The following is a 14,677-nucleotide window of genomic DNA, read 5'->3' on the forward strand; positions in this document are numbered from 1 at the left end:
GTCCAAAGTGTGTCTTGTAAACCTATAAATATTGCTTTCACTATCTAATAAAGTCATGCGGTTTTCTCGTTATACAAAACAGAGGAAGATCAACAAAGAGATACATTGAGTGTTTAGACAAAACAGAGAGAGAAGACAAAACAGAGTAAAATCTGTGTTGTCCGATCCTTTAAACACTTTGAGAGTTCAAAGTTCTACATGGTATCAGAGATATGGAGACAACAATGCACCAAGTTATTCCAATCTTCAATGGTGAATCATACGGATTCTGGAAAATCAAAATGATTACCATCTTGAAGACACGAAAGCTATGGGAGATTGTCGAAAACGGAGTCACGGTGAATCCATCTTCTGAAAGCACATCAGAATCAATCAGAGAGAGAGAAGATCAATTGATAAAAGACATGTTGGCTCTCCAAATCCTTCAAAGTGCAGTCTCAGAATCTATATTTCCGAGAATTGCTCCCGCGTCGACCGCAAAAGATGCTTGGAATGCTTTGGAAATGGAGTTCCAAGGAAGTTCACAAGTAAAGATGATCAATCTTCAGACTTTAAGAAGAGAGTATGAGAATCTGAAGATGGAGGAAGGTGAAACCATAAATGATTTCACAACCAAGTTGATTAATCTGAGTAATCAACTAAGAGTTCATGGAGAAGAGAAGTCCAATTACCAAGTGGTTCAAAAGATTCTAATCTCCGTACCACAACAATTCGACAACATCGTTGCGGTACTTGAACAAACAAAAGATCTATCAACTCTTTCTGTCACAAAGTTGATAGGAACATTGAAGGCGCATGAGAGGCGTTTAAATCTCCGAGAAGATCGTATCAACGAGGGTGCGTTTTATGGAGAAAAGCTTGGTTCAAGAGGAGGAAACAAGCAAAACAAAGATCGCCATGGGAAGACCAACATGTGGTGTGGCGTGTGTAAGAAGAACAATCACAATGAGGTAGATTGTTTCAGAAAGAAGAGTGAAAGCGTTTCACAAAGAGGTGCAAACAATGAAAGAAGATGCTATGTGTGCGACAAGCCAGGACACATAGCCAGAGATTGTAAACTTAGAAAAGGTGAAAGAGCACATCTAAGTATTGAAGAATCAGAAGATGAAGAGGAAGATAGGTGTCATATGCTCTTTAGTGCTGTTGAAGAACAAGATATCTCATTAATCAAAGAAGACACGTGGTTGGTAGATAGTGGATGCACTAATCACATGTCTAAAGATATTAGATACTTCATAACCTTGGATCGCAGCAAGAAAATTACCATAAAGATTTGGTAATGGTGGGAAAGTCGTTTCCGAAGGCAAAGGAGACATAAGAGTAACCACAACCAAAGGAGATCATGTCATCAAAGATGTACTTTATGTACCCCAACTAGCAAGAAATTTGCTTAGTGTCTCCCAAATGATATCCAATGGATATCGGGTCATCTTTGAAGGCAACAAGTGTGTGATTCAAGACGCAAAAGGAAGAAAAATCTTGGAGATCAAGATGAAGGACAGAATCTTTCCAATTCATTGGAAAAATTCAAGAGAAGAAGCATATGTGGCTTTCGAAGAAAAAGAAGAACAAACATCTCTGGCACAAGCGTTTTGGTCATGTGAATTACGACAAGATGGAGAAAATGCAAATGCTAAAGAGTGTAGAAGATATTCCAAAATTCGAAGTAAAGGCGTTTGTGGGGCTTGTGAGATGGGAAAACAACCAAGGAGGAGCTTTCAAAAGAAATCTCAAAGCAACACAAACAAAACCTTGGAACTTATTCATTCGGACGTGTGTGGTCCAATGCAAACGGAGTCAATAAACGGAAGCAAGTATTTACTCACGTTTATTGATGATTTCTCAAGGATAACGTGGGTGTATTTCTTGAAAAACAAGAGTGAAGTGATCACAAAGTTCAAGATATTCAAGCTTTATGTGGAGAACCAATCGGAGAATCGGATCAAAAGGCTTAGAACTGATGGAGGAGGTGAATTTCTATCGAAAGAATTCATCAAACTATGTCAAGAGAGTGGCATACATCATGAGATAACAACTCCATACTCTCCACAACAAAATGGTATTGCGGAAAGGAGAAACAGAACGCTTGTAGAAATGGCAAGATCAATGATAGAAGAGAAGAAGCTATCTAACAAGTTTTGGGCTGAAGCTATTGCAACATCAACATACTTGCAAAACAGATTGCCATCTAAGTCTAGAGAGAGGAGTTACACCAATTGAAATATGGAGCAGAAAGAAACCAAGTGTTGATCACTTGAAAGTTTTTGGGTGTGTATGTTACATACACATACCGGATGAGAAGAGAAGAAAGCTTGACACTAAAGCCAAACAAGGGCTGTTCGTAGGCTACAGCAACGAATCAAAAGGGTATAGAGTGTTCTTGCTAAATGAAGAAAAAATCGAAGTGTCAAGAGATGTGACATTCGATGAGAAGAAAACATGGAGTCATGATGAAAAAGGAGAAAGAAAATCGATTCTATCGCAAGTCAAGATCAACTCACAAGAACAAGGAGGAGGAAATGATCTAAATGCTGAAATAGATCAAGTGAGAAACGCTTTGAATCAACTTCATATTTCAAACAGAGCAGTTCAAAACTCTAAGAAGGAGAAAATTATGTTGGTCTAAGAGGTTTCCGATCAATCAATGATCTTATGAACCAAACCGATGAAGTTGAAGGAGAGGCACTAATACATGAGATGTGTCTCATGATGGCTGAAGAACCACAAGCCTTGGAAGAAGCAATGAAAGATGGAAAATGGATAGAAGCCATGAGAGAAGAGTTGCGGATGATCGAGAAGAACAAAACATGGCAAGTTGTGGCAAGACCAAAAGACAAAAATGTGATCAGTGTCAAATGGATCTTTCGTTTGAAGACTTATGCAAGTGGAGAAGCAATCAAACACAAAGCAAGATTATGCAAAGAAGCTCTTGAAGAAATTTGGAATGCAAGACTGCAAAAGTCTGTCAACACCATTAACTCCTCATGGAAAGAAGAAGGAAGTCTTAAACGAGAACCTTGAAGATGTTACAAAGTATAGAAGCATGATCGGAGGTTTGCTATATCTTTGTGCTTCACTGCCAGACATCATGTATGCAAGTTCATACCTTTCTTGTTACATGGCTGCTCCAACGATGCAACATTACCAAGAAGCCAAGCGAGTTCTAAGGTATGTTAAAGGTACTTTGAACTATGGCATTCAGTTCAAGCGAGTAGAAGAACCAGAGTTGGTGGGATTCTCTGATAGTGATTGGAGTGGTTCAGTGGAAGACAAGAAGAGTACAAGCGGCTATGTCTTTACGATTGGATCTGGTGCATGCTGTTGGAACTCAAACAAGCAGAAGACGGTTGCTCAATCAACGGCTGAGGCCGAGTACATTGCGATTTGTTCTGCAGCAAATCAAGCAATATGGTTACAAAGACTGGTGAATGAGATCGGGTTCAAGACCGAGAAGAGTATAAGGATCCTATGTGATAACAAATCTGCGATTGCTATAGGGAAGAACCCGGTTCAACATCGTCGAACAAAGCACATTGACATCAAGTATCATTTCGTAAGAGAGGCTGAACAAGAAGGAAAGATTAAGCTTGAACATTGTCCCGGAGAATTTCAAGTCGCCGATATCTTAACCAAACCTTTAAACACGTTAAGGTTCGAGTCTCTACGAGAAGAGCTAGGCGTGAAGATGAAGCCATGATCAAGGAGGAGTGTTGGAAGTGATCAAGTCTTCATATTTGTTTTATTTAGAGTCATATAATGTATGATAGCACTAATATGTAAATCATTCGTATCACTTATGAGATACGTATGATATAAGTAACTGCTAAGTAGTTATTGTTGAGTACGTAGTTGTGTCTCCACATTGAGACATCTGTTAGAGATGCAACTCTTAGTCCAAAGTGTGTCTTGTAAACCTATAAATATTGCTTTCACTATCTAATAAAGTCATGCGGTTTTCTCGTCATACAAAACAGAGGAAGATCAACAAAGAGATACATTGAGTGTTTAGACAAAACAGAGAGAGAAGACAAAACAGAGTAAAATCTGTGTTGTCCGATCCTTTAAACACTTTGAGAGTTCAAAGTTCTACATAAGCAAACTACCACGAGAAAAAAATCTTCTTTCAAAAGAGATTAGATTTCGATTTATTTGAATTACTCAACATTGAACTAATAAATTTATGTACCACCGATTAAAACATCACCTGTTTGTGACTATCAAAATCATGTGTTATTGGTTCAATATTTATAATAAATTGTTTACATTTATTAAAAGTCATGTTATTTAATTAATAATTTTTAGAATTTGTTCATTATCGTGCGTTATTGGATTAAGAAATATTTTAACTAACCTTCCGATTATATTAAAATTTAGTTTTATTGGTTAATTGACTTTAAAAAAATTTGTTCATTTGAAATAACTTTTAAGACTTTCAAAATCCCAAATGGTAAGGTGATATTCTCAGAAAATCTTTGTGTCTTTGAAATCCTTTTTAAAGTCTCTAAAAATTTCCTAAATTCCGTAATTATTATAATCATTATAATTGACATTAATCACAATTGAATAACACCCCCTAAAATACTATTTAATCTAACATATCCATAACTGAAACATTTTAAATTTTAAATAAATTTGGAATAACACCTTTAACAAAACAAAACAAAACAAAACAAAAGACCACCGAAAAACATAAATATAGGAAATGAAAACTTAGCAAATGGCGATGTGTTTTACATTTATGTATTCTGGTTCGACAAAATTATACGAAAATTTTCAAATATTCATCCATGCGTGTATACTTCACCTCCGGATAGAGTTTAGAAGCTTCTTCGTCGTCTCCAACTTCATGATCTGTGAGACAACCTTCGTAGTATATGTGATAAAAGTGTCCTACTCCCGCTTGGTGTGGTATCTCCTTATCTGCATATATATCATTAACATTTTCACTTTCATATAATTGAAAATAAATACTTGGTCTAAATTCAGCTCGTTTCTCATAATTTACTTTAATCTAAAAGATATGTTTGGTTATTATGATATATGATTAGACTCACCTTCAATGTCAGCAAGAAAGTCGTTTGCTGAGATATAGTTCTTCTCCAACTCTTTCCCACTTAGTTTCTCCCATATCTGAACTAGTTCCATATGTGTGAGAATGTTGTCGGTAGGCCTAACATACACTGTTTTATTCATCGTTCGGGGATCGTTAAGCGTCTTTGCGGCGTATTTTGCCATATCATCTTCATCTACGTATACCACTTATAAAATGAATGGGAAACAAAATGGTTACAATATATCTCTTTAGGATGTATGTGCCTAATTAAAAAAATAGAGGTGACACAAATGAAAAAACATGTAGAGAGTCTTCCATAAGAGTTCTACCTTTAACATTTCCGTCCCCATAAATATCAACTGTCTTTTTTGGAGGGAGCAAAGTTCCCAATTGAGATAAATTTCCGCCAAAGTATGCGGCAAAACAAGCACCGACGATATATGTGTGGGGGATCCCCGCGGCCTCGATTGCATTTCGTACTTCCATTTTTTGATCGAATGTTTCACTTCCTGGTGGCATGGCATGTCCCATACGTGATGGATCCATTCCAAATTCTGATGGTAAGAACCGCTGAAATATTTGAACGTATTAATACTTTATAAGTATTTCACTGAAAATATTTCAAATTTTTTGTTTAAGCACCACCGAACAAATTCTAAGACAGTCAACAATATTAGTTTAAACATATGCGACACAATTAGTAGTTCAATTAGTGGTTTGAGTTGTTTTTATCAAAAATTGATTACTTTAGAAAACGTTTAGATAGTCTTTCCAAAATAATGTATTCAAGCTGCTTTTTTTTTTTTTTTTGATATACTCGATCGGCTGATCCGGTCAGCCCTGGGGGAACGCACCGAAGTACTACAATGTGGACTCGTCGCCAACACCTAGGTGTTGGACTACCACACTGCCTAACCCCAAGTTTGGAATGCTTTCCGACTAATGTCTGGGGTATCCAGTTAGCCTGATCCCGGATACCATGTGAATTGCTTGGGCCAAGGCCCAAGCCCAGACTTCCCACACAAATATAATTTTGTTTTCAGGGTGGATCGAACGTGGGTTACTTCTTTCCAACATTTCCCTAATTCTGCCTTGCCACTAGACCACAGCCGTGTGAGCATGTATTCAAGCTTATTAAAACTTTCGTATTAATAAGCCAAAGAGTGCGACTTTGTGTCACACAAATTATCTTACAAAGCTTTGAACGGATCTTTCTCCTTTTTTTTTATAAGAAAAATGATTAAAATTCAAATGAGTACATTTAGAGTTAAAGTCAAATCATATATATAAAAGCCATTTTATAAGATGCAAATGTCATGCAGATAGATGCATTGTACCTAAATTATATATTGTTTTATGCCAAAGAAAATTTGTAGAATATCCGATATTTTAAATTGCTTTAAAATCTGGTGTAAAAGGGTAACAACAACACGAAGTATACCGGATATATGATTCAGACTCTACTATCAACTGAAATGTCACGGTCACTACTCACTGATAAGATATATTTCAGTGATATATGTATCTCTCTATATAAATATATATGATCTTTTTACCTTGACGTTACCAGCCTCTTTGATGGCTTTGACGAGCTTGAGCTGAACGGGGATGTTGTGGGTGCGGAAATGGACACCGGACATGGCGGAGACAACCACATCGACTTGCTTCACGGCAGAGACAAGGCTCTGGTGATCGGAGAATGAGCCTTCCACAAGACGTGCGCCGAGTCTTTTGAAAGAATAGAGAAGCTGCATCTTCTCGAGATCTATTCCGCTCTCCGGCCTTTGGAGAACGTAAGTCTCGTGTCCCTCAGCCAAACACGCAGTTACGATCCTCCTCCCCAACGATCCAGTCCCACCAACCACCAGAACCCGCGTTTTCTCGCCAAAATTAGTCTCTTTCATCTCTTTAAGATTTGTGTTTTTTTTTTTTTTGGTGGTGAACCTGCAGAGATATGATGTTGTGAGGAGCTAGCTCGTTATCAATCTCTCTAATATTCGTCCCTATAGGTCGAATATTTATTCACATACGGACATACGTGTCTACATGGGGCGGGCAAATAATGGAGACAATAATAAAATAAACTGTTATAAAAATATTATAAATAAAAGTAATTTTAATTTAAAGTCTCTCTTGTAACACGCCCTTAGACCATCAGCAGTGGCAAATGTGTTTGTGTGGGTATAAGTATTTTTTTAGTATTATAATTTAAAGCAAAAGAGAAAAGAGAAAGAGAAAGAAAGAGAGAGATAGAGAGAAAAAATGTTACATCCGAGTGTAAACTTACACCCGGGTGTGAAGAGAGAGACAATTTTTTCGTTTTTTTAATACTTACACCCCAAGACTTATACCCACCTGCTTACCCCACTATCCATGCTCTTACGATCCTCCTTACCAACGACCGATTCCGCCAACCACCATGATTGGTAAGACAAACTTACAAAATTTTTGGCTTCACTATGCTAATGATTAGTCAAGTATTTGACAAATGTTTTCCATTGCATCGATTCCTTACTTTTGTTAATATCAATAGACCGATTGTTATTTGCTTTCATATTTTTATCTTTCAGTTTTTTTGCTATGAAACCAAATTGTTGGATTTACAATTTTTTAGCTCCAAACCATTTTCATTTTTTAATGAAATATTTATATTCTTAATAAAAACAAATATTCAACAACAAATACATGTAATCGATCGGAATCCATCGCTGTGGTTTAATCCAAACGTTACATAATAGTCATCTATCTATGAGTAGTAGGTTTTTGATTTTTATCTTTTAAAAAGGTTATGAGTAGTGGCTAGGTTTTGATATACAATTATCATCAACTTTTTTAGGAAAAATGTTATTGACAAGTTCTTGTCAATATACGTAGCTGTCTATCTTTCTATATATATATAGTCACTAGTTCATTGTCTTTTTCTACGACCAACCATGTTCGTTCACAAAAAAATGAAGAAAATTTGATACCAAAGGTAATAACCATATTTGTTTAACAAAAATTCATATTAAATTGGTTTTATTTCTGTGGCTGGTATAGAAATTAATTCATATAATATTTTTCTTTCATATCAACTACAAAATTATGCAGAAATCCGAACATTTAATATATGTAATAATCAGGATATTCGAATGCATATATGTTTGTGAATATGCATCCTTGTTGATCGTACCTAGTAAATTGATACTAAATCAATATAAAATGAACACACTGACACACACAAAAATGAGATTCATAAATTAATTTCTAAATGCATCTAAATAGACTAAATATAACGAAATAAAATACGGTTGATAAAACAAATAGCGGTAACGAGAATGAGGTATTGATTAGTGATTTTTTTTTTTTTTTTTTTCAACAACTTTATTAGAGTAGCTTATACAAGCCAATTTTGGGGGATATTGTTTACATAGGTAATTAGATGCGGTTGGGTACGAACATTTCGTGTCAGATTATCCGCTTTTGAATTTGCACGTCGAGAAATCAAAGATAAAGATAAATAATCAAACTCATCCTTGTCGCTCTGAATAGCCTCTACATAGGTAGAAAAAGCTGGCCACTCCGTCGGGGAAGACAACATCTTCACCAGGTCTGAGCAGTCTGAATATAAACTTACTTCGCGTTTGTCTTGGCCAATCATACATCTCATGGCCCAAACTAATGCTTCCACTTCTGTGTGTAGACATGTGAGACTTCGTCGGAGGTTGGCAGCGCCCATGGTTGGTTCATCCTCACCTTGTAGTGTATAGAACCATCCTAAACCCGAGTAGTTGTCACTGTCTTTCCAAGAGCCGTCAATGAAAAATCGATACCCTGTAGTGTTTATAACCTCTGACTCAGCTGACTCACGGGGCGGTACGTCCTTTACCATCTCCAGTTGAGCTAAAGTCCAAGCATTTGCTTCATTATCCGCTAATTTCAGAGTATCTCTGGGATCTCTGTCTATGTTTTCATGTATCTTGTCATTCCGTGCTTTCCAGATGTACCAGATAATCCAAGGGAAATTGGAACTATGGGAATCCGTTGGTGTCCTCCAAAATAAATGATCCATATTCACATATAGTGATGATGATGGGAAAATTCCAGGGGCCGTTGGTATTTGCGATAGTGCCCAAGTTTGTAGGGCTGGGGGGCATTCAAAAATTGTATGGTTAATTGTTTCTTCGGGTGCCCCACATCTACCACAAACCGTTTTGCAATTGATACCCCTTTTCCTTAAATTTGAATTTACCGGCACACATCCAGTAAGCACTTGCCAAATGAAGTGTCTCAACTTCGGTGGACATTGAAGTTTCCATGAATTAGCCTGTAACGGCCGTATATCCGGTCCAAAATAATGAGTTTGATTTTCACCTTGTTTCATCATTTGTTCTGTGTAATATTCAGACTTAACCGTATATTTTCCGGTTTTTGTAAAGTGCCACCCCATGACATCCGGACTGTTTTGTAAGCCCAAAGGCAGGGCACATACAATAGGAATGTCCTTAGGATCAATAAGAGTCCTAATTAATTCCATATCCCATGAATTTGTTTGACTATTAATCAAACACTTCACAAGAAGAGATGGGTCATGATTATGACTGTTGCTTAAAGCTGGCCTCGGGAATTGAGCAAGTATCCAGGGATCATTCCATACTGAAATTGACTCTCCTGAACCTACTCTTTTAATAAGCCCTTTGTTAACCAGAGGTCGAGCATATACTATACTTCGCCATCCATAAGACGGTGAGTATGATCTAATTGGGTCCATGGGATTTGAGTTCCGATAATATCTTCCTTTGAATACCTTTGCGAATAAGGAATCAGGGACTGTAATCAACCACCATAGTTGCTTTGCTAACAAAGCTGTGTTAAAGTCATCTACATTCCGGAAACCAATTCCACCATCCGATTTGCTACGACAAAGCTTATCCCAGGCCTTCCAATGTAGACCCCTCGTTTGTCCATTTGAACTCCACCAAAATTTTGCTACTGCACTAGTGAGTTTTGATGTCACCGACTTAGGTAATCTAAAACAAGACATTACATAAGTCGGCAGTGCAGCAGCAACCGATTTAATCATCACCTCTTTACCTCTCTTTGATAAAAATTTTGCAGACCAACCGTTTATTCTATCATTCAAGCGTTCTCTAACAAATGAGAATATTTTTGTCTTTGATCCTCCTAAGCTTTCTGGTAAGCCCAAATATTTTCCCATGCCCCCTATACTAGTAATACCGTAAATTGCCATTAGTTCATCTCTGATAGAATTGTCTACCTTATGACCGAATTGAATTGATGATTTCGAGAAATTTATTCGTTGGCTAGAAGCCTCCTCATACCTCTTTAATATATCTAAAACAACGTGACATTGTTCTTTGGTTGCTTTACAAAAAAATAAACTATCATCCGCGAACAGTAAATGAGATATCGAGGGGCTTGGTTGCGCAACTTTCATCCCCGTTAGAATCTTATCATTTTCTGCTTTCTGAATATTTGCAATTAACACCTGTGTACATAAAATAAATAAATATGGTGATAGCGGATCCCCCTGCCTTAAACCTCTTTCAGGAACTATCAATCCCCTAGGCTGACCATTAATTAAAACTCTGTACCGAACTGATGTAATACTCCACATTATCCAAGATACCCATTTATCACAGAAGCCCATCTTCTGAAGTAAGCTTTCTATGAAAGACCATTCTACTCGGTCATAAGCTTTACTCATGTCTGTTTTAATAGCCATGTATTTTCCTTTACAAGAAGGGTTAGTCCTTAGTGCATGAAATATTTCTTGTGCAATAAGAATATTATCTGAAATTAATCTTCCTTGGACGAAAGCCGATTATGTTTCCGAGATAAGAGTCGGTAGTACTTTTTTAAGTCTTTGACATAAAACCTTAGATATGATTTTGTACCCAACATTACAGAGACTTATTGGTCTCAGTTCCATCATTTTTGTTGGTCTCCCTATTTTTGGTATCAAACAAATATGAGTCAAATTTAACCGTTTATCGAAAGAACCACTTTGTAAAAAAGAATTGACCAAGTGAAGAAGGTCCGCTTTGATAGTATGCCAAGCCTTTTGAAAAAATAAAGCCGTCATACCATCTGGGCCAGGGGCCTTCTCTGGGTGCATCATAAATAATGCCGATCGAACCTCTTGCTCCGTAACCGGTGCCGTTAAGTCCTTATTGACTTGATCAGAGATACACGTTTCCACTTCCTTTAATGTATCCTCCACGTTATTTGGGTTAGAGGTGGTGAATAATTCCCCAAAATATTTGACCGCTACTTGTTGAATATCTTTCTCCTCCGATACCCAATTACCATTATCATCATAAAGACCAGAAATACGGTTTCTAGCGCGCCGCTGCTTAGTTAGGGCGTGAAAATATTTTGAATTATGATCTCCCACATTCATCCATAAGTTTCGGCTCTTCTGATACCAATAAAGTTCTTCATCCCGATATGCTTCCTTTAATTTAAGAGTTAATTTTGTAATCTCCTCCGAAGATTTTGAATCATCATTTTGTGCTAATACAAGATCTTTTTTCAGATCATCTATTAGCTCTCGACCATACGGTGTCAAATTTTTCCGCCATTTAGAAATAGCTTGCCGACAATTTGTTATTTTTTCCACCAAAAAACCGTCTTCCCTTGTATTATTATATTGCCACCCTTCCGCTATGGTTTCGAGTAACCCTTCCTTTCCAATCCATCTTTTATTGAATCTAAAGTTTTTTTTCCCCGGGGAATTTTGTCCTCAATTATCGCCACTATTGGTTTATGGTCCGAGGCTACCATATCTAGGTATTCTACATACGATTTGCAAAACATTTCGTGCCAATCCTCGTTGGCAATTGATTAGTGATTAAAGAAGGGTTGTTAACAAAAATAAGTGATTGGTTGTATTTCGTGGCTACATGATACGAAGGATCTTGGATCTTGTATATATATTTTTGTTACATATATTTAAGATTTGATTTGATTACTTTAGCAGTGTTTTTCATGTAAAAATGGGTAGATACTAACTAAACCACCAGTGATCCAATCCAGAATTAACAGCACTTGTCTTTTAGTGGGGGTTAAGACAAAAATTTGGGGGTGATAATTGTATATAAAATAGTAAAATACCATGTCTAGATATTTGTTTTAAGTTAGGCGCGCCTCTTAATCTCACTCATCTAGAACTTAGAAAATACTATATACACTACACGAATAGAAAGTAGGCTAGGTTCTTTTGTTTGTTAAAGAAAATTGATATTCCTTCCGTTTCATATTAAGTGTCGTTTTAGTTTTAAAATTTTATTTAAAGTAAATGTCGTTTTGTGTTTTCAATACAGATGTTTAGTAAAATTTCCAGTTTCGTCCCTACTAATTTACTGTATTGACCAATGAAAAAATAATAAAATATATAGATAATGGGTAAACAGAAAATTTAATTGTTTTCTTAATATGTGTGCAAAAACCTTAAACGATATTTATGAAATAGAGAGAACTAGGATCGGACCCGCGGTCCACCGCAGGAGAATATTGGTTTACATACGTTACGTTTAATATTGTGTGTGTTTTTTAGTAGAACGAATCGTGTAGTATACTTATAAATATTCATAATAACGAATTGTAGAGAAAATGTAAAATTGTTTATAAATATACCCATCGTATTAATTATGATTTACAAAATAGAATTTTCTGTTTTAAAATTCTAAAATTAGACGATTCATGGGAATTAGAGCAGTCAAAATAGGTCAAAAACCGCGGGTCGAGCCCACATCATCTCACTATGGGGCAGATTTGGGAAAATATATTAAACCCGCAAATAAGCGGGCCACATGGATTAATTCGCAGTGGATCATAGGTTTAATCGGTTTTCATCCGCGGGTTAGCGGATCAGCCAGCATATTAGTATTTATTGATAAAATTATAATTTATTCAACATGTGGTAATTTAAACAAACTTTTAATAGTATTTTGATTTATTTATTTATTTTAGTAGTATTTTAAATTTTGGTTACTTTAAAATTATTTAAACAAAATCCATGGACAATCCCGCAAATCCGCATACATTTGCGGGACGGGTTTGTATTTCATATATGCTACCCGCGGGTCGTGCGGACCGACTAACTACAAGTCAAAATATTTTTTGTCTATCGCAAAACGGACTTAACGGGACGAATCAACTCGCTTTGACAGTTCTAATGGGAATATTATTTAGTCATACAACAAAATGAAGTTTGGACATAGTAATAATAGAATATGTATCTTATTTGTTAGATGAGAGATTGAAAGATGAAGTATAATGATTAAAAATTAATTATTATTTTTCATGACTCACAAAATTTAATAAATACTTATCATCTTGTTGAATAATTCTAAAATCATATTCAAGAAATCTTTATAAATTGAAAATTAAACTTCTTTGGTAAGCTATAGGTATGAAAATATCATAATTTCGATTTAATCTAATTAAATTAAAATTAGTTACATGGATTTCATATCTATTTAATTTACACGACCAAAATAAAAATATCTATTTAATTTACACGACTAAAATAAAAATATCAATTTAATTTATAAAACAGATGGGTTATTTGTGATAAATTTTCTAGAAATCTTTAGAAGCAAGTAAAATATCTTTCAATTAATGATAATTGGCTAAAATGAGCGAAATTAATGACAAAAACGTTGATTGTTATGGAATTAGTCCCAAAAATATACGAACAAATTTATTATACGTAATTAATGTATAATATTGTTTGGAATATGCTTTTATTATTAGTTACCATAATACAATCAGATTTTATTTGATTTCCATAAATATTTGATTTTTTTTCGATTTTTCATTATTATTTCGAATTTATATTTCAAAAAAATTTCAAAGATCCGATTTCAGAATTTCGGATAAATTTTCTGATTTTAACCCGACCCATTTTCATTTGTACTTCTCTTTTAATAGTATCGAGATAGTAGTTTGAATCATATCATGTAATTACCCTTTCACATCAGGTTTTAAAGCAATTTAAAATACCGGATATTGTAGGCCTTAGACCATCATTATCAATAGGCTCTTAAGACAACTCTTAACTAAGAAATTTGTCTTATAACTAACAAAAGTCTCTTAGGTAAGAAAATTTTGTTAGTTATAAGACATATTTCTTAGTTAAGAGTTGTCTTATTGATAATGGTGCTCTTAGGTTGGTATTCTACTCTAAATAATGTTTAAATTATAATATCAATAAGTGTGAAAAACTTGTATGAATATAAATGTGTTTGTACAAAACATTTAAAGCTTTAGTGAAATAAACTTATTTTGTCAATGACTTGCTCTCTTTTTCAACACTGTCGGGAATAATTTATAAGTGGGAACAAAAACTTGAATTAAGCTCATTTGCTTATAACCATTTAAGTTTAACCAACGTGATTTGGATGAACATCCCAGTCAATTAGTCAAACCCAGATTATATAATCCGTTCGACGGGACCAAGTCAACCTGAATCATTTCACACTACCATTTTCACATTTCTTGGTTATTACTATAAATTTATTAGTTTATGATCAAGTGTCTACTTAATCGGCTGAAAAGATGGGTTCACTTTATAACACAAGCAATTGTTATAATAAAATTAAAATTTGATTACGTCAA

At 35.3% G+C, this 14,677-nt stretch overlaps 1 protein-coding gene across 1 annotated transcript; it reads right to left on the bottom strand.

Annotated features, from left to right (window-relative positions):
• Positions 1 to 4,686: 4,686 nt before the first annotated feature.
• Positions 4,687 to 7,114, bottom strand: LOC9306436 (pinoresinol reductase 2). Its single transcript, XM_002870319.2, has 4 exons — positions 6,610 to 7,114; positions 5,383 to 5,623; positions 5,055 to 5,258; positions 4,687 to 4,920 (listed from the first exon to the last, which is right to left on the bottom strand). Exons 1-4 carry the CDS (start codon positions 6,955 to 6,957, stop codon positions 4,760 to 4,762), a joined length of 954 nt encoding a protein of 317 aa, XP_002870365.1. The 5' UTR covers positions 6,958 to 7,114; the 3' UTR covers positions 4,687 to 4,759.
• Positions 7,115 to 14,677: the final 7,563 nt, after the last annotated feature.

The sequence above is a fragment of the Arabidopsis lyrata genome (genome assembly GCF_000004255.2).
Source record: "Arabidopsis lyrata subsp. lyrata unplaced genomic scaffold ARALYscaffold_7, whole genome shotgun sequence".
Taxonomy (NCBI): Eukaryota; Viridiplantae; Streptophyta; class Magnoliopsida; order Brassicales; family Brassicaceae; genus Arabidopsis; species Arabidopsis lyrata.

Excerpts from the sequence above, each read along its gene's own strand:
- LOC9306436 (XM_002870319.2), bottom strand. The coding sequence starts at position 6,957 with ATGAAAGAGACTAATTTTGGCGAGAAAACGCGGGTTCTGGTGGTTGGT. Across the intron at positions 5,624-6,609 it reads AAGAGGCTGGTAACGTCAAG|CGGTTCTTACCATCAGAATT; the intron begins GTAAAAAGATCA and ends CAAATATTTCAG. Across the intron at positions 5,259-5,382 it reads TGGGGACGGAAATGTTAAAG|TGGTATACGTAGATGAAGAT; the intron begins GTAGAACTCTTA and ends TCATTTTATAAG.